Raw genomic sequence first — 21809 nt, 5'->3', positions numbered from 1 at the left:
ACAAATTATGCAAGTGCACCTAGTAGGCTATACTTCATTAGTTCCAGGTTTACAGTTGTGATATCGTAATATGTTATATTATGACTTTATTTCAGGCCTGTGTAAGGCGGTAATTAATTCTTTATGTTATTTTCATTAAGTGGGTAATGAGTCACAAAACAAATAGTCAAAACATTTCAGAGGTGGGGGCGCCAAAAGTGTCTTTTCCCCCAGGTCTGAGAACCATTGCTACACCAATGGTTACTTAGGTAAAGGTTGTATACTGAATTGTTTAAAAGCTTGTGTAACTTTCTCGCTGTGTCTGTCTGTCTCTGCCTGAGAGGGTGAGGGAACAACCTTTCTCAAAGGGTAACACAGATACTTGTAAAAATTAGTAAGAGTTTGGAGTTTTATTCCTTATATGTGTTACCTGAACTTAAATAATAGAATATTCATACGTACATCGTAATGGTTTTTCGTTATACTCGCATTTTGGTGGTTCGGGACAGTTTTGGGAGACAACGAGCCGGTCCCTCGTATCGAAAAACGCCGTTTTAGATCATATGACGTGATTACGTGATAGTCACTTACCATCCAAATCGCCAAGACTTTTTAAATGAAGTTAACACTTTTGTTTAGCAGGTAAGATATGCTTTACACCGAGAAAATTTGTGATCATGACGATCGGTTATTTGGACAAGGATTATGTGCATTTTTCATGAATATTCCTTGCGTGAGTTCGTAATTCTTCAAATTTAATACTTTTTACGAGAAAAAAAACAAACTTTTAACAGACTTTGAAATACTGCTTGAAAATATATTGAATTAACTTACCACCACGGGTATCGAGACCCAGTTTCTAGCGTTGTAAGTCCGGAGACATTCCGATGTGCTACTGGGGGGCGTTGAAATACGCTCTAAAAGAAATAGACCTTTTACAAAAAAAAAAAGAAAGAAAAAGTGACAACGGATATTATATAAGATAGTCACTAAGTGGTTAAATAAATACAATTTATGTTTCAATTTATTCTTTCGTGTACTGATCCTATTCAAGAAGTTAATGTTCCCGTATGTTACATGTTTCTACAAGGCAAAGGTCGACTTGTTTTTGTTTTTTTGCCACATTGCAACCAACATGGTACCTCGTGGAGCAACAGGGCTTATCTGGCCAAGTTGCTATGACCATACTACAAATCAGCCAGCGTTGGACTTCAGACGACACCAAGAGCAGGAGGGAAGGAGCCTATGGTTTAATTGTGGCTTCCTGAATGGAATAATGAGTAACAGATTATGTTTTGAAGTCACAGATCGTACATCATATGTACTTACGGAAGAAATTATCTAGTTAAAAACTCCTGTTAGTGCTAGAAAATATTATGAACACAAGAAACGCCCAAAGCTATATGTGAATAAATGTTTTTACATATACTACTTTTTTATCATATTATAAATTAAAGTGTACGTAAAAGTGATGTGAAATCCACAATATTAAAATAATCTTTTAAGAATTAAATTACAATCAATTAAAATTACATGCACTAAAATCAGCAAAGTATTTTGCACAATATCTAAGATTATAAGAAAAAAAAGAATTGTTTTTTTTTGGGTAAAATAAGGATTTTGTGTTATTGCTGTGTATTTTGGTTGAAGAAAATGCATAAGCAAAAATCCTGATTAAAAGATTTTATTGAGATAGCAAATGCAATATAAAGCATGATTATTATTTTTTAATAAAACTTTTAACAAAGAATCTTTACACAAGATGAAATATTTTGATAACATGTTTCATGATGACATGTTTTTACAATAACAATTCAGCTGGTACTATTTTACATATCTGAAAGTTTTCTTTCAAACAAGACAATTTATATCTAATTACACTCTTCTGTGTATTCAATTTGTACTCTCTAAAACTGACAACAGTAGGAGACCGAGACAAAAATGTTACCTCAAATAACACTTAGTGCAAAAATTTACTGGTACTTTTAAAATAGACATGTACAAATAACTAAAAGTATGATAATGATGATACAAAAAAACCATAAACAAAAAAACAGCAAAAACACTGATGCATTTAACACTGGGTTTTACTCTAAAATGTTAAAAGGTTTAATGTATCATGATTACAATGACCAGCAAAATAACAATTATTACATACTGTCTTAATTATATGTCACATTTTCTGTTCGGTTACAAGTCTTGTTCTGTAAAGTATGTTAAGCAGGAACTCTTTCCCTAGGATTATTCCTTTGTTAGAAAAGAATGACATAATAAAAACTACTTTGTGCAAGTTTTCCAGTTCTTTCAATATACAAATTATGTGCTAAGTTACATTACTTTCTTTACCCATTACATACACACACTTAATAGTGACCACTAAAACATACCAGGGTGGGTAAAAAAAAAAGGTAGTGCTTTTATTGTACATTAGGAAGTTTACAAAACTCAACAGGCTTTCTCTTATTTTATGTAGAAAAAAATCATACAACAGAATTGATGATTTAATTTTCAGTCTTTTTTTTGGTATTCAGTCTATTGTATCACACCCGTTTGGAAAAACCCATAGACTTCACAGTGTATCATCTCAAGTACATAATTATAATAATATAAACAATACATTGGTAGGTTAAAACCGTAAAAACATATATGTTAATTACAATGCCAATGGAAAGAAATGAAGAAAGAATGTGTTACATAATTATAATAATGTGATGATACAGATTAAATTAAATATTGACATACATCTGTGAAAATATCTAGTTATTTAAGTTAATATTCTTTGTATCCAGGAAATATAGTAAGTTTAGATGGTGTCTTTATAAATGAACAACACTATACACTCTCTTTAAAAGGTTATTAAGAAAAAAGTATTATAACAATTATGTGTGTGTAATGCAACTGATCATGATGTCTGTAGGTGGTGGAGAGAAAATCTTTATTAGTTACAAACTAATCTGTTACACTACTCTACATAAATTGTATACTGTACATATATAAAGACAAAAATTTTGAAATTTTTTTAAGTCTTAAGGCTTTTCCTTCCTATACATTTTCATACTAGAAATATTATCACAAAACTATTCATGTAAATAGAAAATAACTTGTAAGGCTAGAATTATGATTATTAACCAAACTTTATCAATGATAAAATTACTTATTTAATCCTATAAATGATACATTAAAATGATGTTATGAATTTCAAACTGTATTAGCTATTCTTGAAGTAAACATTAGCCTATTACTAAAAATCCTACACAAATATTCTCCTACAGTTTTACATAAATTAATCAACTTGTGTGTTTCAGTGCACTGACCTTCTCTCCTTCACACTGGATATAGTACATAACTTTCTTTGAAACATATTACAGAGATAATCCCTGTTAATGTACTAACGATGAATGAGATGAGTTATAAAATGCAGTGATTTAGGCATCAGGTAAATTATAAAAATATATGAATTGATATGTGTTAGGAAAACAATGGATAACAGCTTAATGGAAAGCATTTGAACATAAGTTAAACATTTTGAACATATTTACAGTCTATTTATATCTGTACTACTTTTTGGATGAGTAGCTTTAACTTTCTGAAACCTAAATATGAGGGTGACCAGGTTTCCAAACCGAAAAACCGGGATAGTTCAGCCCTTGCCCCTAATTTCAAAATGGTTATTATAAATTTGAAATAATTTAACTTTTATTTCATTTACTGAACTGTTCTACAATATTTCCGAATATATTAACATTAGCATTGTTTTTGAAATAATTTCAAACATACTACTTTTAGGTTTTAGCATTATTTTGAATCTCTTGTCTTTATCATAAAATCAGAATGTTTTTGTATCCTCAGAACTTTTCTCAAGACACCGGGATGTCTGTTCATCCTACTAAATACAGAGATCTATCATAAATCATCTAACAACCTTCACTTAAAAACAAAACAAAGGTTTTTATTGTTAATTTTTTAACAGAAACTGCTGAAATCATTTAACCTTTTGTATAATAACACTAACCTTTACCTGTTTGAATGAAAAACCTAATGGGGAAAAAAAAACAAGAATTTGATTACATTATATTTCAAAACTGGACCAATGCCAAATTTGTGCATCACCTTAGATATAGCTATATTTCATTCCACAGTGTTTATAAGAGAACAGAACTTTTAAGGTGAAAAATCAATTAGTGCCTGATATGTAGGCAAATAAAATATTATATCTGCACTAAGAAACACAAGTAATGTATAAAACTGTTAGAGTAGAACAGTTCAATCTATTTTATGTAACTTATAATTTTGAAAAATACATTATTATATATAAAAGAAAAATGACCAATAAAAATATATCTGTAGGATGAGTTATGAAATAACTTTGCAAAAGTGAAAAAAAAAAAAAATTGATAACACTACTCAATACTATAATTCTTCTAAAATCTGACTGCTAAAATTAGTTTTTAGTTACATTAATATAAATTATATATATATATATATATGCACGTACACAAATATTTAAATTTCACATGATGAAAATACAATTAATGCTTCTTAGTGAACAAGGTGCAGTGCAAGCAAACTTTTCAATCATGAAAATAGTCAATCTTTAAAACAGAACAATCTCATTCAGTCCTACAATAAGGGGGTCAAAACAATTCCTTCCCTTCAGACTAATTAAGTTCATACTAGCTAACATAAGGCACTTACATGAATGAGATGAGCTACACTACAAAATTTTAATACAGTACTACCAATAGGAACAGAAGGATTTTATAAAGTTTATATACCTTCCAGGCAAGCAGTGGTTATAAATTTTAGAGACATTGTTAGTTGTGTTGCCTTTTCAAGCAAAAATGGAAACCTTAACATACACAACACTCCACTTTTTGTTGTGATGGTGGTCGGGGATGGGAGGGGGTGACGGTCATGTATGGAGATTTATCACTCTACTCTTTTGCTTTTTTTTTCTTGTCATCTTACTCTTTAGACTACAAATAGAATATGGGAAACCTAGAAAAATCTATCTCTAAGTATATCATGGGGCACATTTTTCCATTTGCAAAAAAATTTTAATGGTACAATTGTCCAAATACCAATCACACCTAAAGTTTAAAATAAACATAGATAATGCACTTGCTTAATATATTTATAAACGTATATATATATAAGTTATCAGTACCCACAAAATCTATATAGTTAAATATCCTGCAACTTTATTCATTTTAAACACAAGATAACTTCAGTGATCAAATGACAAACGTTTTCACAATAAGTATTTTCATTGTAATATAAGCAAAGTATTATAAATCAAACAATTTAATTGATAAATAGTTTAACTAGATTAATACATCACAGTATTAAAATTTCAGATTGATATGTTACCCTGTTATGTTTTATGTCATAAGGTTGTATGTTTTGCAAACTGTTAAACTGAATTTGAAAAAAAAAAACTGCAGTTGTGCAAATCTTTGTTATAAAAGCATTCTTTGTCAATACCATTTATTTCATTCCAAATAAGAGTTAAAAGGATCACTCTGAAACTTAGATTTTTCAACAGTTACAATTTATGTTTTGTATTAAAAGATAGAAAACGTTTAGTGCAAGTTAAACACCAGAACACTATTCAGAACTTTTTTAGTTTCAAACTGATTTTCCACCCAAAAACCAAATTACAGATTGTTGTTTTGCTTTGTGTACTTTGATCTATAAAAGTTTTTTGACTGAAGCTATAACTGGAACAAACATGTATACCGTACCTTTACAGCCTTTAATAACACTACATAATACTCTTGATATAATTCAATTAAATTATACTTAATGATGTTGTAATTTAGAAATTGAAATTTCTTAAACATTTAAGCTCACCCACAAATGCAACAAAATTCTTATGTAACAATACATACGAAACTAAAGAATATTTCAACAATTACAGTGCTATAGCATAATGCCAGAAAAATGAATCTGTCAAACGAAAAGTGATTCATTGAAGATGATACATCCACAAATCAAGAGAAAAAAAAGATTATCAAAGACTATTAATTTCTATTTGTGGTGCAAACCTTTATGTATTTATATTTCTAAGATGATTTATTTCAACTATAACTATACATAAGAAGTTTACTAATAACACCTGTAATATACATTATGTGTCCAAAAGTGTATGGCCACCTATGCAAATGTAGGACACAGTGATACAACTGTGAATGGAAGCACATTATGCTAATATAATAGTAAACTGACATATAATGATTTATAAGCATAATGAAATGGTTTGTTTTGGGGAACATACTACATGCCCTACACCATCAAACCAGGGCTTGACACACAAGACCACAAAACCTCCTTACACTGACTTGTGCACTGCAGAAAAAATTGTATAGTATTCTGCAAGCAATATATCAGGAGTTTATCACAAATGTTAGCTGAAAAATACAAGCAGTAATCCAAACCAAAGATTGCCAATCCAATATTAAACATAAGAGTCTATATCCTGAACACAATCAACACATGGATGAACAAACACTTTTGACCATATAATGTACATGGAATATCTTCTGCATTTTTATATATGGATTCAGAGCATTTTTTTGATGTTCATTAAATAAAACTACATACATTGAAGTTCTATCATATCCTTTCAAATATTAAGAGCATTTACAGAATAATGTTAGCCTAAAATCGAAATAGAACATCATTACTAAAGCTTCCTTCGGTAAGTAATAGTACTATGATTTTGTTAAAATCCAGCAACATTTTTAACAAAAATGTGTGCTGAACTATTATATAACAAAGTTCTACTTTCCATGTATTAACACTATTGTACCTTATTGGCAAATTTAGTCATTCTAAAGTGTTTGAAACTAGATAAATAAATAACCAAATATTATATGAAAATGAAAGAATCCCTACTGATGTTTGTATTAGACACTGGGAGAAGAAAAAAAACAAACAATAGTTAACATTTTTCTACATTGAAAATGTATTTCTGATAGATACTTACTTCTGTTCACATAATAGCTTTCCTTGATTTGTGCTGCCCTTTATGTGTGCAATTTTTGCTTATCACTAGCCCTGATGCTTCCAGCTACCTTCAGATTTTCACATGGTATAGCTGCACTATAGCATGCAAATGAACATGTGACAACCCTCCACCAATAGGAGTGCTACACACTGTGAATCCCTTTATACTGTAAAGTAATATTATTACATCGGAAATGGGAAGTGTGAGTAGATGTATTTATCAGAAATAGATTTTCATTCTAGGAAAATGTTAACTTGCAATATGATACCTTGCCTCCTTTCATATAATAGCTAGAATCCCACACTGAAATGGTGGGGGGACTGGTGCAAAAGTTACCTAGATGAGCACTCTTCAGAAGCTGCCCAAAAAAGAATATATGGAGTGTGATACCCTAATGTATAGGATCACACCTCATCTGTACCAGGTATACCCTTCATCTGTTTTACATATGTGTCACTAAATAAGGTGGAAAAGATGCTCATTCAATCTGTAATTGGATGTGTCAAATAGTGTAGACTGATTAGGACATGTCAGACTATACTGTTGGTCAACTCTAGTCCAAAACCTAGCAGCATCGGGTATTTGTCTTCCAGTCTATGGTAAGAGGAGGGTCCCAACTGTCTTCACTTCTATCTCAAAAAGCAGAAAGAAAAAAAGCAACATCCATTCCAACAACCCAGGCAGGGAAACCCAACATCCAGGCAATGGTACGAAGGGGGAATCAAATGTGGTGGGTCATCTCTAGTCCAATACTTAGGAAGCATCAGGAATTTTTCATCTGGTCCACGGTTGGAGGAGGGCCCTACCAACAACATGTTGGCTGGTCCTATGCCAATCTAACACCAGACTGCCTGGAATCCAACACAAAGATAGCAGTAGGATAGAAGAAAGCTAGCCAGAAGGGTAAACTGCATGTGGTGGATTCATCCAGTCCAAAACTTTCATACTCCACTAGAAGAGGGGGAACCATGCGATGATGAGTCTGGAGGAATGCAACACCATAAGATAGTGTAATGGGTGACCACGAAAACCCTATTTTGAAAAGCAGGCCAATCCCATTATATTCAACTAGGACAAGTAACGTTGTATGGTGTGGATTTACAGTCGAGTATACCTGGGTGCCACAGGGTGGGATCCAGGAATGTAGAAAGAGACCACTGTAAAAGTAAAAGACAGAAAAGTGAGAACTTACCCAATCAGAACCTATACAAGTTATGGAGAATGGCAACAGACAGTAAGTGATAGACAGATGAGGTAGAGACAGCCACATGATTGCATATAATGTGGGACACAAGTGTCAGGTGTAGTCCACATGCCAGTCTGCACGGTTTTTCTAATGGATGACAGAAGTGAGCAGCCAGGAAAAATGATGAGATGATGGATCTTATGAGAGGAAACTTGGAAGATGTGACAAGAATCCTTGGTCAATGATGCGTAGTTGACAAAGCAAACTGCTAAGGGTTACAGGCAAAAGATTCCAGGTAGAGGATGAGTTCCAAAGGATAAAAAGATGTGAAAGGGAGCATAAAAAACAGTGTAGGTGACATAACAATAGGTGTGATTGTGCTGTCCCCTTCACACGCCACCATTTTTGGTAAAAATTACAGTTGGGATAAAAGAGAACATATGAATGTTTACTCATATATGAATATGTTTACTCATACATATGAGTAAAAAATGTCTTAAAGGAGAGATGATACATAAAGCAAGAAGCTAAAGGGGAAAAGCGTAAGGGCATGAAGGACAACATTGAGATTCCAATCTGGTAGGGCAACTGGATGGAGAGGATGAAGAAGGCAAAAGGAACAAAACAAAACAGAAAAAAAAGTGAGAGGGAAGAAACATGGCAGAGGTGGGAGACCAAAAAGTATTGGTGGAAGTGAATAAACCATTGTCAAAAGAGCCAAGTAAAAAAGGTGAGAAGTTGTGATGCAAAGATTAGTGACAAAAAATGCACTATTTTATGCTAGTAAACCAGTAAAGACAAATAGTGGACAGAATGAGAAAAAAAGAAGCCTATTTTTGCAGAGAGTCTGGATCACTTCACAAGGGTCTGGACAAAACTCACACATGAAGTGTGGCTATGGCTGGATGAATGATAGAGGATTGAGGTTGCTGGATAAGGGATTGGGAAAGAGGAAGGGGCATGGAGGAAACGACTGAAGGAACTTCAAAAGTGGAAACCACAGTCATGCTGGCCAGAATGGAGTGATGAGAAGGACTTGACGTACAGTGGTTTGAATAAGAGAAAAGACATGAGGAAGAAGATGGATAGGAGGATAGGCATTCAGGTAAAGAGTTGACTGAATGAATTAACAGCTAGAGTTGAAGGTTGTGAAACAATAGACCAGAAGAGGAAATTTTGTAATGATGTGGGTGGCAAAAGTATCCAAAAGGGAAACACTCAGCTAGGAGCATAACCACTGGAATACCCGAGGAACAAGAGTCACCTCCATCAGTAGAAACTTGTTGGGATGAGAGAGCCAACCTGCTACAAGATTCAGAGAATCCAGGATGTAACAAAGAAGAAATTGGACTTGTTGATATTGGGCCCAGAAAAGGAGATTCCAGTGTTTGAAAACAATGTGAACAATACCAGGTGCCCCATTGATGATTGGTATAAGAGACAATGGTTGAATTATTGGAATGGATCATGACCAAGTGCCCCCGTACCACAGGCAGGGGCTCCAAAAGGTTGATATGTTGATTAGATTCAACTGCCAACCAACAAGTGGCTATCTCCTGAGAATACAAGTCAGAGATGCATCTGTGTGGAGATGGAAATTGAAATGAAGAGGGGAAAAGGAATGCCAGCTGAGGTGTTTTCTCTTTCGACCCACCAGGTAAAGTTAACTTGGAGGGTTGAAAGAATAAAAATAGAGAAATCCAAGGGATCCAGAGCAAGGTTTCATTGATTGTGCAACACCCACTAAAGACAATGCATGTGTACACAACCCCAAGTGACAAGTGATTCCATGGAAGTCCAGGTCCCTAAAAGAGAGAACCTCATACACAGGAATAGAAATAGTCCTGGCTTTGGATACCAAGTGTTCCATATCCTTCAAATGTAGAGGAGAAACCTGAGGTCTGTTGAAGTAGGAGTTGAAAAACACCCCTAGATGAATAAGATAATGAGTGAGGGTGAGATAGAACTTCTCTAGTTTGACAAGCCACCACAAACGAGCTACCCACTGAAGAGGAGAAAATAAAATAATTGGACATTTGGACAGACTGAAGGATAGAGGGGAAAATAATACAAAACAGGGGAAAGAAACCAAAGGTAACAAACCTGAGAGATCATGTCCAGAAAGGATGAGGGAGATCCAGTGTGGTAGTCTGGAAAGGAGCTGCAAAAGTAGGAGGGGGGGGAGGCTGTACAAATCTTCATCCTCAGGAACAAATTCCCCAGGAAATGGGAGATCCAACCATGGCATAGGAGACATAACAGGCCAGACTCCAACTTCTGGAACAATGAAGCTGATACCTCCACAGAAAGTATGGATCCCGGAGTCACAGTAGTGTTAAATGTGGTAGGATCCATACCAGAAGTCATAGTTGTTACATGAAAATGAGAGTTCATTATGCAGAAAAAGAAAAACTTTCTTCTAAAACATAAATGACAACAAACTGAAAGTTGCCAAAAGGATAGCAGGAAGTTAAAGTGAACACAAAAATGCAATGTTCTGAGCAATTATTTTATATGACTGCACTCGTGAATGCCAAATCGGGAAATGATGATAATATTCTATAGTACAGAGGGAGTCAGCTACACTATGAGGGTGTGTTGCACTCCTATTGGTGGAGGGTTGTCACATGCTTATTTGCATGCTACAGTGCAGCTATACCACGTATAAACACATAAGGGTAGGTGGTAGCATCCTGGCTAGTGGTGAGTGAAAATTGCTCATATAGAGGCCAGAATAAAATGAGAAAAACTATTAGGTGAATGGAGATAAGATATTGTATCAGAAAACACTACTCATTGGTGGTAATCATCTAAAACCTGTTCAATCTTATTGGCAGGCCTGATGTAAAATTTTCATAGTTTTTATATGAGCAAAGTAAGATTTACAGTAAAATTTAAAATGAATATTTCAAATATGAAAATTCAACAGAAAACTAAATATTTCTCTTCTAGCTGATAAGCAGAGAAACTGAGATTGTAAATTAGAGAAGTGATATTCACCAATAAATGTTGGCCAGGAATTTTACAACTACCAATGGTTAAATAATCTTGTGATGCACACACCATTCACTAACAAGAAAACAACAAACAAATAAACTTATATCATATATATGTGCATGTGTATATTTAATGTATAATAAAATATGCCTTGATCTTTGTTTGTTTTGATAAAGTTACAAATTAATGAAATTTTTCAAGATTAAAAATGTTTTTGAATCAAATCAACAACACTTTATATTAAGAATAATCAAATTATCAAAGAGGTATAAACTTTTAACTCAAAAATACTAAGGAAATTAAATATTGTGAATTAAACAGATATTCATTTTAGAATTAACAAAGATAGTGTTTACTTGTTAAGAAGAATAGGAAACTATCTGCACTCTGTCCAACTCGAAAATTCAAACCCGAATTTTTTAGTGTTGTAAATTTGTAAACTTACTGATGATCCACTGGAGGACATAGGAAACAAAATAAGGTTTTATGGCTGTTTGAGTTGAAACTTCTTAATTTTGTCTCGTTTTCCCAGTAGGAAGCATGACAAAATTATTCAATGTTATGAAACATTATTTCAAAATAAATAATTTGCAGTTTTTAACAATATGTTGTCTTTTTTGTTTTTAAATGAATAATCACTTGGTAACTCCCTGTACTAGAGATCCCTTTTTTATATAAAACACACACACTGATGAAAATACTTCACACCATTTCTAAATATAATCTATGCATACAATTAACTTCACAGTACAACACAGGTTCTGAAAAATTATTACGGTGATAAATTTTCAACTAATAATTAAAATACTTCAACAATCCAATTGTAGTTTAGCATTCCAGTTTAGTTGTCACTGTAAGGATTTGTCCAGAACACTTTCATTTGACAAAAAGCACCTGTTGCATCTTATCATGTTTATAGACTTGAAACACTGTATGATGTGAAACATGTTATAATAGCTACATGTAAGCCTGCAGAAATTATCATGTTTTTTTATTTGTTTTTTGTTGTAGGAGTATAAAAATTTTGAAAAAGTTTTTTTCAAAGAAAATGCAAAGTTATTCCCTAATAACAGAGCAAGTATTCTATGACTCTAATGTATCAACATGGTCTAAAACACTTCAGACTCAAAAACAAAGGCGTGCAAAGTGCTTGATACAACTTTTCTTTTCAGTGGTTGAGACACTCACTCATACATAGATACATACATACAATAAACAACAACCGAGATATTATATGCTTCAAATTTAGTACCTTTCCATCAAAATTAAAACTGCACATTCTACACTTAAGACATTACATTTAAATAAAAATATATGCATGGAATGGCAGGTGACAAAGATAAAAACAATCGTAAAAAAAGTAAAGATAGTATGGAAGTATAAAAAGTAATAAATTTATTATATGAATTTAAATAGTCTATAATATATGCAAGACTTTAGTCTCTATCAAATAAAATGTATAGACTCTGCATGATACATAACAAGGTATATTTATTACTACATAGTAAATAACTAGCAAACATGCTGTAATGTCAAAATAATATTACTTTCATTTACAATTTTCAATATAGGTCTATATTTTCTTTCAAAATGCATTTTAAATTTCACTGGTTTTCTCTAACAAAATTCATCCAACAAATACTTGCAAACATAGTTCAGGACATGGGATAATTTGTTTTGCATAATGGTTTTTCAATCATTAACCATATTCTTCTATTTAAAAAATACATAATACAAAACAGTAAATTTTTGTTTAAAATCTTAGTTAAATATACTTCCATTTCCAAATATTACCTATTGCATTAAACCATAAGATTTGTACTTCATACTTTACAAAGGAAATAAAAGGTCTAATAGTTCCATTTTTTTTATATAAAGACTTGATTAGTAGTCAAGTTGAATTTGCATTCTAGTTCATTCTCAAAGAACAAAAATCATTGGGTGCTTTCAATAATAACATGAAAAGTAATTTAAAAGGTGCTTAAGGACATATATGGAACCCTCAAACAGAGGGATGCATCCACATTTAATGCATTATTTTACTATAATAGTGTGATAGTTATGTATTCACACTATTAGCATGTGTTTTGCTATGAGCATTTAAGTTACCTCTATTAGCAAAACCTTTTCCACATGTTTCACAAGTGAAAGGCTTTTCACCAGTATGAACACTCATGTGTCTTTTCACTGTAGACTTCTGTGAGAAGCACTTTCCACATATTTCACAAGAAAATGGCTTTTCTCCTGTGTGAGTACGCATATGTATTTTTGTACGTTCTTTGTCAGCAAAACGTTTCCCACATACTTCGCAAGGAAAGGGGCGTTCCCCAGTGTGAGAACGCATATGTCTTGTAAGTGAGGTTTTTTGAGAAAAATGATGACCACAAAGGTTGCAAGTGAAAGGTTTTTCTCCAGAATGTGAACGCATATGTAATTGATAAACATTTTTTGATGCTAAGTGTTTCCCACACAAGTTACACTGGAACGGTTTTGTTGGATCACCAGAGAGAAGTGGTCCTGACACCAACTGATGTGATACACTGCGGGGCTGGGAGTGATGCAAGTTACATGGCTTGCCAGCTCTGCAAATTTGACAGACATTTTTATCCACAATTATGGCTTTTCTTCCAGAACTAACTCCAATCAAAGAAGTAGACGCCATTTCAACAACATTTGTTGGAGTGGTTCTTGAAGTTGCAGTAGCTGTGCAACCAAAACCAGACGTTATGTTGGAAGAAGGCACAATGGTTGTATGTGTCATAGCAGGTGAGGAAAGATTTCTTTGGACATTGGTACTAATCATTGCAAGTGGCTCTGTGGTCAAACGAGAAATTTCGGAAATATTAGAAGTATTCTGTAAAACTGGAGATTGGGATGCAGAAAGACTCTCAGATGGAGAAGTTTCTACATTATCAGTTGGTTCTTCTTTTACAGAAATTTCTCCAAAGTGACTGACAGAACTAGGGAAGTTCACTTGTGCTGAATCAAAGCCAGCAAGGCCCCTTTTAGATAAGGACGACAAACCTGAAACAACAGTAAATGGTGGCAAAGGTCCGGAATCATTAATATTTCCAGTTAGAGGAGCTTCCTGTTTAAGAATAGAAACTAAGCTTGGTAAGGTTGAGAGACTATTAGTTGAAGTAACAGCTGATACAGCTGTTCCTTCCTGTGGTTCCTGTTTCACAGAAGATCCAGAAAGTGAGGTAGGGAGAATCCCAGATAATAAAAATGGTGAAACATAAGGTATATGTGAACCTGCTAAACTAGGTTGCATTCCATGAATCAATGGAACACCAGCTGTTGTTGGAATACTTGATAGTGCTGTCTTAGCAAGTGTCAAAGGGCTTGAAGAAGTTGAAGAAACAAGGCTAGATAACAAATAAGAAGATTGTGAAGCAAGACTAGATAATATAGATGGCAAAGCAGACGTGGATATGTTATCCAATGCGGAACTTGTGGTAATATTAGAAGCTTCAGAAATATCAGCATCATCATCTTCAGACTCACTCCTACCAAGAACTCCTGACAGATCTTGTCCATCTAGAACAGATCCATTTTTAGGTGAAGTGTTTGACATATGAACATTTTCCACTTGTGTGATTAAAGAGGGATGTTCTTGAACACCTGTAGTTACATAAGATGCAGCTGGAGTGATAGAATGACTTGATCCCACTGCAGTGATTACACCAGTAGGGACACCTAATGTTGGTCTAGAGCATGCTATTTTGTTATAGGAAGGGGATGTGTTCATTTGGCCAATCCCTTTTCCAGCAGTTTGTGTTGAAATTCGAGAAGTAACCATACTTAAGGTGGCTGTCCCCAAATCCAATGGTGTCAGCAAGGGACTAGTTGATGGAAGAACAATTGGATGACCATCGTCATCAAGGAACAAAGGTCCTCGATGGCTCGCTCTCGCAAACTTGTTAACAGAAGATGATATATGGCCAACATGATCTTTGATGCTTGATATCAGTAGGTTTCCACCATGAATTTTTGAAAAATCTGGTAGTGACATGATGACAGGTGCTGAATGTGACATACCTCGAGACGCACTAGCTGAGTAGACAACACCTGCTTCAGATAACGAAGTAGAACCAGACTGAAATGAATCAACAGATTCTCCAAAGAAATTCCCTTCAGCTTCAGATTTGTTAGCTACCAAAGAAATAGGGTTCACCATGATATGTTCTTCAGGCCTACTAATAGTAGAAAGACACACTGCTTCTGAACTTTGAAGATCATGGGCATTAGACAGGTCAATGCTGGAAGTAACTGAAGTTCGAGGCAAGTCTACAAAAGATGCTATGTGAGTTGACTCAAGGGAAGGTATCTTGAAACCTCCTTTCACCAATGAAGCTAAGCGTGGCTGCATAATTGTAGAAACAGGGGGCAATCTCTGGAATTTAGAACCATTCGAATATGCTGATGATGGTACTCCAATAAACCCAGATACTTCATATGAGCCTTGAGACTGAAGGTTACTGAGGGTTGGTGTATGATCTCTAATGAATTGAATATTTTTACTGCTTACTCTGTTTGATGGTGGCATAACATGTGAGTCTGACAGCTGCAAACCAGCTGCACTAGTTGGATCTACCTCATGTTCCACGTGTAATCCACTGCTATTAGAAGGAACTGCCAAAGAAAAGTTTGTTTTTTTTGCAAATCCACCATGCTTTGTCATGTGTTCCTTTGCCATGGACAAGTCACTTGGCTTTAAATCTTCATGAAGATATAAAGCAGAGTTTGGTGGTGTACAAGTCTTCTCCTCCACACAACCACTTATGCCACTATCTTGGTTTTTCTCTGGTATAGTGGATATACGGCCATGGGAAGATAGAACAGTTTTTCTTTCCACTGAGAAGCTGTCACTGTTTCTACCTCTAATAAAACTGTTTTCACGACCTGTTAATTCAACTTCAGATGGTGATATCTGATCATGAACTGGCTGAGAATCTATAACTGTGTCATCTTGTTCACTTGAGGTGCTGTTTGAAACATCCTGGTTAACCTCACAATTGTCATCTCTTGAGCTCTGAGGGGTATGTAATAAAGTTGAATTTGCCATGTTTCCATCACTCACTATAAACAAACTTCCACCAGAGGAGGTAGTCACCACAGAAGATTGGGCGCTGTCAGTCATCATTACAGTTAAACTACCCTCATCATTATTTCATTCAATTGTTGAAAACCTGTACAGAGTCAGGTGAATTCATTTTCTTTCTGAAACAATAAGAAAAATCATATTTTACACATTCAGTCTAAAATTAACATACATGTATCAATAAAACTTTTGATATAATATTGTAGAACAAATAAACATGAGAATCTTACACTCCAGTAACTGGTCACTATTTTACAACTACTAATTTTCTAACTAAACAAGCTGTTGAGGTCTGCACAAAAGAGATGAGATTAAGAATAATCACACTTACAGAAGTCAAAGATGAAAAAAAAAAGATACCATACATTTAAGTAAGACAATTCTTAATGCAGTACCCTACAATCCTTAGATTACATATGTCAATAGTCATTTCCAAAACATATATTCAAAAAAAATAAACCCCTAACTAATATTTACTTGTACAAGTCTGATCATCCCTTGAAATGAGTATGACCTCACTTGAGGTGAATAGACAGAGAAGCAGGGCCAAGCATGTATAAACTTTATAGAATGATTGTAATATGTAACCTTTGTCTCAAGAAATAGCAGAAGTATATAACTTTCTCACATCTAGTTTATAAAGATGGGTTGTCATAACTACAGACAGAAACTTTGTACAAAAATTAAAAAATGAAACATGAAATTTTATCTCAATAACAATAAATTCTTCATTATTTAGGGAAAGGTTAAAATATATTTCTACTTAACATATTCTCTCTTTTCTTACATCAGGGTCTTCCTAGACTTGAATCTTAAGATCAGTTGTTAAAAAATAATGAATTATTGTTAATTTACCCTGAAAAAGTTTATAGTAATCACTCAAACTACATGCATGAAGTCATGACAGTTACACTACAATTACAAATAGAACTTCATTAAAAATAAGACTCCAATAGCAACAAAAACCACAAACAAAACTCAAAATTAAATTACATAAACCAAAATTACAACTTAAAATAACATCAGAAATTAAATAAAACAAAATTAAATTACATAACAGAAATAAAACAAAAAAGAAAAGGCATTTATATTCTTGTAAAATACAGCACAATAAAGAAATATAAAACAAACAAAAACTAAATAATTAACTGAACTAAATATACAGTTAAATTGAATAAAAAATAATTACATAAATAAAGATATCACAGGAAATAAGGCAATTAAGTAAAGAAATATGTTACAAATAAAGAAAAGATATAAGTGAAAATATATATATAAAACTGAAACTCAAATACATAAAATTACAGTTTAAACATATTACATATTTACATTAATACCACAAAACAATACTGAACTAAAATGAAACATAAAATTTTGCAAACTTAGCAAACCTATAGTGGAAATCAACTAAAAATGATACAAAACTACAGAAAATACTTGAAAAAACACTGAATAGAAATAATGATAGAAAATTACAGTCAAATAAAATCACAAGTGGAAGAACATTGAAAAACACAATGAGGCATTCATTTAAAAAATGAACTAATGATCATTCTTAAGTTACACAAAATTAACTGAAAATATTATGTAAAATAAATAAATAAAAACTCAACCAAGTATCAACTTACAACTTACATAAGGAGCAGTCACATACATATATGTATATGCAATATTTACATTGCAGTTCTAGAGAGATGACAGGAGACCATTGAGGTCCTCTACAGAATGATGCCTTTCAGCACTGATCTTCTGGAAGACAATGGTTCTCTTCAGCCAACTGTCAATTTCAGTACAAAGCCACTGCCATTCAGCCAAGTCCGACCTCTAATATGGTCACTTGCTCACTGTGGTAAGGCCTAAGCTTCCATCCACTTTGCAGTGATATTATCACCAATCTACACTCAACATATCCAAGGGCACTGGGATCACCTTTGGGAATTTTGATAGAAGGGCTCCAGTTTGGTCATAGTCTCTTTTGGGGGACATTAACGTGATGTTTCCTATTTCTTCTTTGCCTTCATAGGTCTAGGAAGGTAGAGTTGGGAATTACAAATCTTACAGACGTCTCTTACATACCATGCTTCATTCCATTTCCATAGTACTGGAATATATCTTCACAAGGCAATAGTGCATCTTTTCTTGCCTTCTGCCTGCTGATGTCTTGATGCCAATGGTATTGTATTTGTTGCTGGTGGCAGGTCTGAGGAGAAGGTTGAAGAAACAACTCCACTGACTGTGGCCATGGTTTCCCGAGGGCATCCTATTTCCAGAGGCAGTGTAGGTTTAGGTCAACAGCAACTTACCAAATTTGAATTGCTTTACTATCCACTGTGGAAGCTCAAAGGTGATTCAGATAGGTTGCCAAAATTAATGTGTCTTCCATTCTTGGACAGGGCAAGGGTCAGGCTTATCTGCTGGTTATAATAAGGAAAACAAGATAACCGGTGGTCATGAAAAATGGCTTTTTATATCAAAATTCAGGATTGTACATTCCAAGTAAACTAATTTTGTGATATGTTAGAATTTCAGCAATTAAAATAAAATAAAACATCATGACCCAACTTTTCTAGAAAAAAAGTAATCCGGACAGGATTTATGTATGTTCCACATATCACAGTATTAATAGTGAATGTGTGTTACATAAGTGTACCATAGATTTCTATCATCTTGTAATATTATATTTATTCTGAACTTATTCAATAATTTGTACATGTACAGGTTTCACATAACACATAGTCAAGACAGGCATTAAGTTGATCTTATTTAAAGATACCTTTGTTTGTTCTCAAAATTGATAATACCTGTTCTGCCTGAGAAGAATACTGTGCAATTTTGCATATCATGTATGAATGTCAACAGTAGTGCCCTTTAATGGTTGTTCAGGAGATATCTAGAGATTATGGCCCCATCTGTATTATAATGAGAATGACCAGTCATGTCAGGAGACTGGTTGCTTTGGGTAAATACAAGGTTTCTTGCATGCTAAAACATTATAGTCTAGTCTGGAACTGGATCCTGAAGAGTCAAGCACTGAAAATATCCAGCTAGAGTGACAGTCTGTCGTGTTTATTCAAGCAAACACAAACACATACACAGAATGTGTTTAATGTCTGAATTAAGACTGTGTATTTTCTACTACATTCTGAGCCCAGTTTTGTTACTTCATTTTTTTTTTACTCAATTAGTAAGAAATGTTATTATTTGCCAATACTAAAAATATATTTCTGATAGGTACTTTCCTCCTGTCACATGTTTAGCTCGTTTAGTGATGTCCTCTATATGCAAAATTTGTTGTGCATGCCACAAGCCTTGAACTTCCACATACCCCCCATCAATGTGGTTCAACTGCATCTCGCATGTAAATCATCATGCAGTAACCTCCATCAATAGGAGTGTGCATGTGACTCCCTTCATTTGATTCTACCAAATTATCACTTCGAGAAAAGGAAGCATTGTTTTTCAGTGGGGAGGAAGGATGGGAAGTGTGAAAAGAGGTAAGCACCTATCAGAAATAAATTTCAGTACAGGAAAATAATAACTTTCAATATGGTACATCACCTCTTCTCACATGTATAGCTAAAATCCCACATTGAATATACAGAGGGACTGGTGTGAGGGATACAAAGAAAGCTTCTGAAAAACACCCCTGAAGTGTAATCCCTGTCGAGAGAGTAACACACGTGGGAGACAGCACCACTTCTGTACCAGGTATACTCTGCAGCCAGTGTGTATGGAAGTGTCACATATACAGGCAGCAAGTCAGAGGTGCACAACCAAAAATTGGAGAAAAACTGGATGGGTTGTAATCCGAACCACAGTATACCAGAATCTCAATTCCACAGAAGAAAGACTGTTGAAGAACAACCTACAGACAAGAATGTGGAGAAATCTAAAATGGGTATGATCCAAGGCATAGAGTGGCTAGTGTGTGACAGACAATAAACGACCAGTAAACTCCATTTCAAAACCAAGCAATATTGGGAATAGAACATCTGACCTATGGTAGGAGGAGGGTCTACACCACCTTCACTTGAAGTTAAGTAGAATGGAAGTATAAACTGTGCAAACTGATCTATGAAATGGGTACATGTGGGCAAATCCACAACCAACCATACATCCATTAACCCAACATCCGATTGATGGTAGGAAAAGATGTGGCAGGTCATATCAATCTCAAACCCAATCAGACTGGAACCCCACTGCACAACATCTGCCTCAGAAAGTGAAAACTACCTTAGGTGTAGTATAAGAGGGAGAACCATTGCTCCAATCAACAATATCCTCCTGATAGGAGTCCCACTGCATGAAAGTGGATCCTACTGTACAGAGGTGGAGGCAAATTCAGTGAGGAAGATGAAACACAACCAAAACATGTGAGGATTTATGTTGACTAGCCCATCTCTAATCCAAAACCACTTACTGGGAACTGACATCAGGGTGATAGTAGGGTGATGGATCCCTATTGAAGGGGTGAACTGCAATGTGACAGATCTACTCCCAAGCAACATAGGGCCACAAGAAGGCTGGATTGCAATTGCAACCTCCAGGTCCATCTGCATGGAAGTGGATCACGTTTATAAAATATAGACAATCTCACCCTCCAGGACCCACAGCACAGAGGTGGAACATATTTATTTGTAAATATGTGCAACATTATCCCTTGAATAGGACTGTATGGAAGTTGGAGCACAACACAACCCTCTGGTTCCACAACATAGAAGTGGATCACATCTTCAAAATATAAGCAACCTCACCCTCCGGGGCCCATTGCATGAAGGTATAGTGTGTGATTGGAGGATTCAACATCTTCTACACCAACAGAACCTTACTGCCCTACTCTCAACTGAATGAAAGCAATCACATTCAGGAGGACTCCTCCATGTTCCAATGCTCGGCAGCTTGGAACTGGAAAGTGTCAAGGACAAAGGTTCAAACAAGGTTAGAGTAAGGCAATGAAGAACAATAATGACAAATAACCTAGAAGGACCACTAGACTAAGAGGTCTACAAATCTGGAAGGAACACAACAAAATGGAGAGGGTAGGAGAGGAAAATACCATGGAAAATGGAAGGTGTGAGATAAGGCTGCTTGATAACCACTTATGGAAGACAGAATTACTATGATTGAACAGCCATGTGAGGAAATCCATAAGAAGAGGAACAGTAGACGGAGATGGGGAAAAACCCCAACTCAAAGACCAACAGCAGAAAATGTTCCATTTAAGTTGATAAACCTCAAAAAAGGAAGGGTAAATGGACAATGCTAAAAAAGGAAGTAATATGCCTAGACAATCTGGATCTCCTTGCTAGAGGCCTGATAAGTGCCAGATGGGAAGATGGAGGGTAGGAAGGGCAAGATGAAGGACCAGTGACTGAGGTTGACATAGAAGGGATAGGATGAGAGGAAGAGACAACAGAAGGGTAGTTTGGAGTTGAGGAAACCAAGGTTGTGCCAGTCAATAAGGAGCAATAAGAAGGGAGTGGCATGGATGATTGAAATCACCCTGGGAAGAAGTCAGATGGGATGATAAACAT

General features: G+C 34.6%; 2 protein-coding genes across 4 annotated transcripts in view; both read right to left on the bottom strand.

Annotated features, from left to right (window-relative positions):
- Positions 1-844, bottom strand: part of LOC106459724 (otopetrin-2-like) — a 34049-nt gene extending 33205 nt beyond the window's left edge. The window contains exon 1 of the mRNA XM_022386264.1: positions 814-844. The gene's annotated coding sequence lies outside the window, so the exon portion shown is untranslated. The remainder of the gene's footprint in view (positions 1-813) is intronic.
- A 10603-nt stretch (positions 845-11447) lies between these two features.
- LOC111085841 overlaps positions 11448-21809 on the bottom strand; it is a 23603-nt gene continuing 13241 nt past the window's right edge. For 2 of the 3 annotated variants that reach the window (XM_022386252.1, XM_022386253.1), the window contains one exon: positions 11448-16394. In XM_022386252.1, coding sequence (XP_022241960.1) covers positions 13231-16317 — 3087 coding nt within the window. In that variant the 5' untranslated portion in view covers positions 16318-16394 and the 3' untranslated portion in view covers positions 11448-13230. Of the gene's footprint in view, positions 16395-17903; positions 18690-21809 lie in introns of all 3 variants that reach the window. The other variant, XM_022386251.1, reaches the window with a different exon arrangement.

The sequence above is a fragment of the Limulus polyphemus genome, unplaced genomic scaffold, assembly GCF_000517525.1.
Source record: "Limulus polyphemus unplaced genomic scaffold, Limulus_polyphemus-2.1.2 Scaffold653, whole genome shotgun sequence".
Classification (NCBI taxonomy): Eukaryota; Metazoa; Arthropoda; class Merostomata; order Xiphosura; family Limulidae; genus Limulus; species Limulus polyphemus.
The sequence above is the reverse complement of the archived record's forward strand: the minus strand, read 5'-3'. Positions and strand labels throughout refer to the sequence as shown.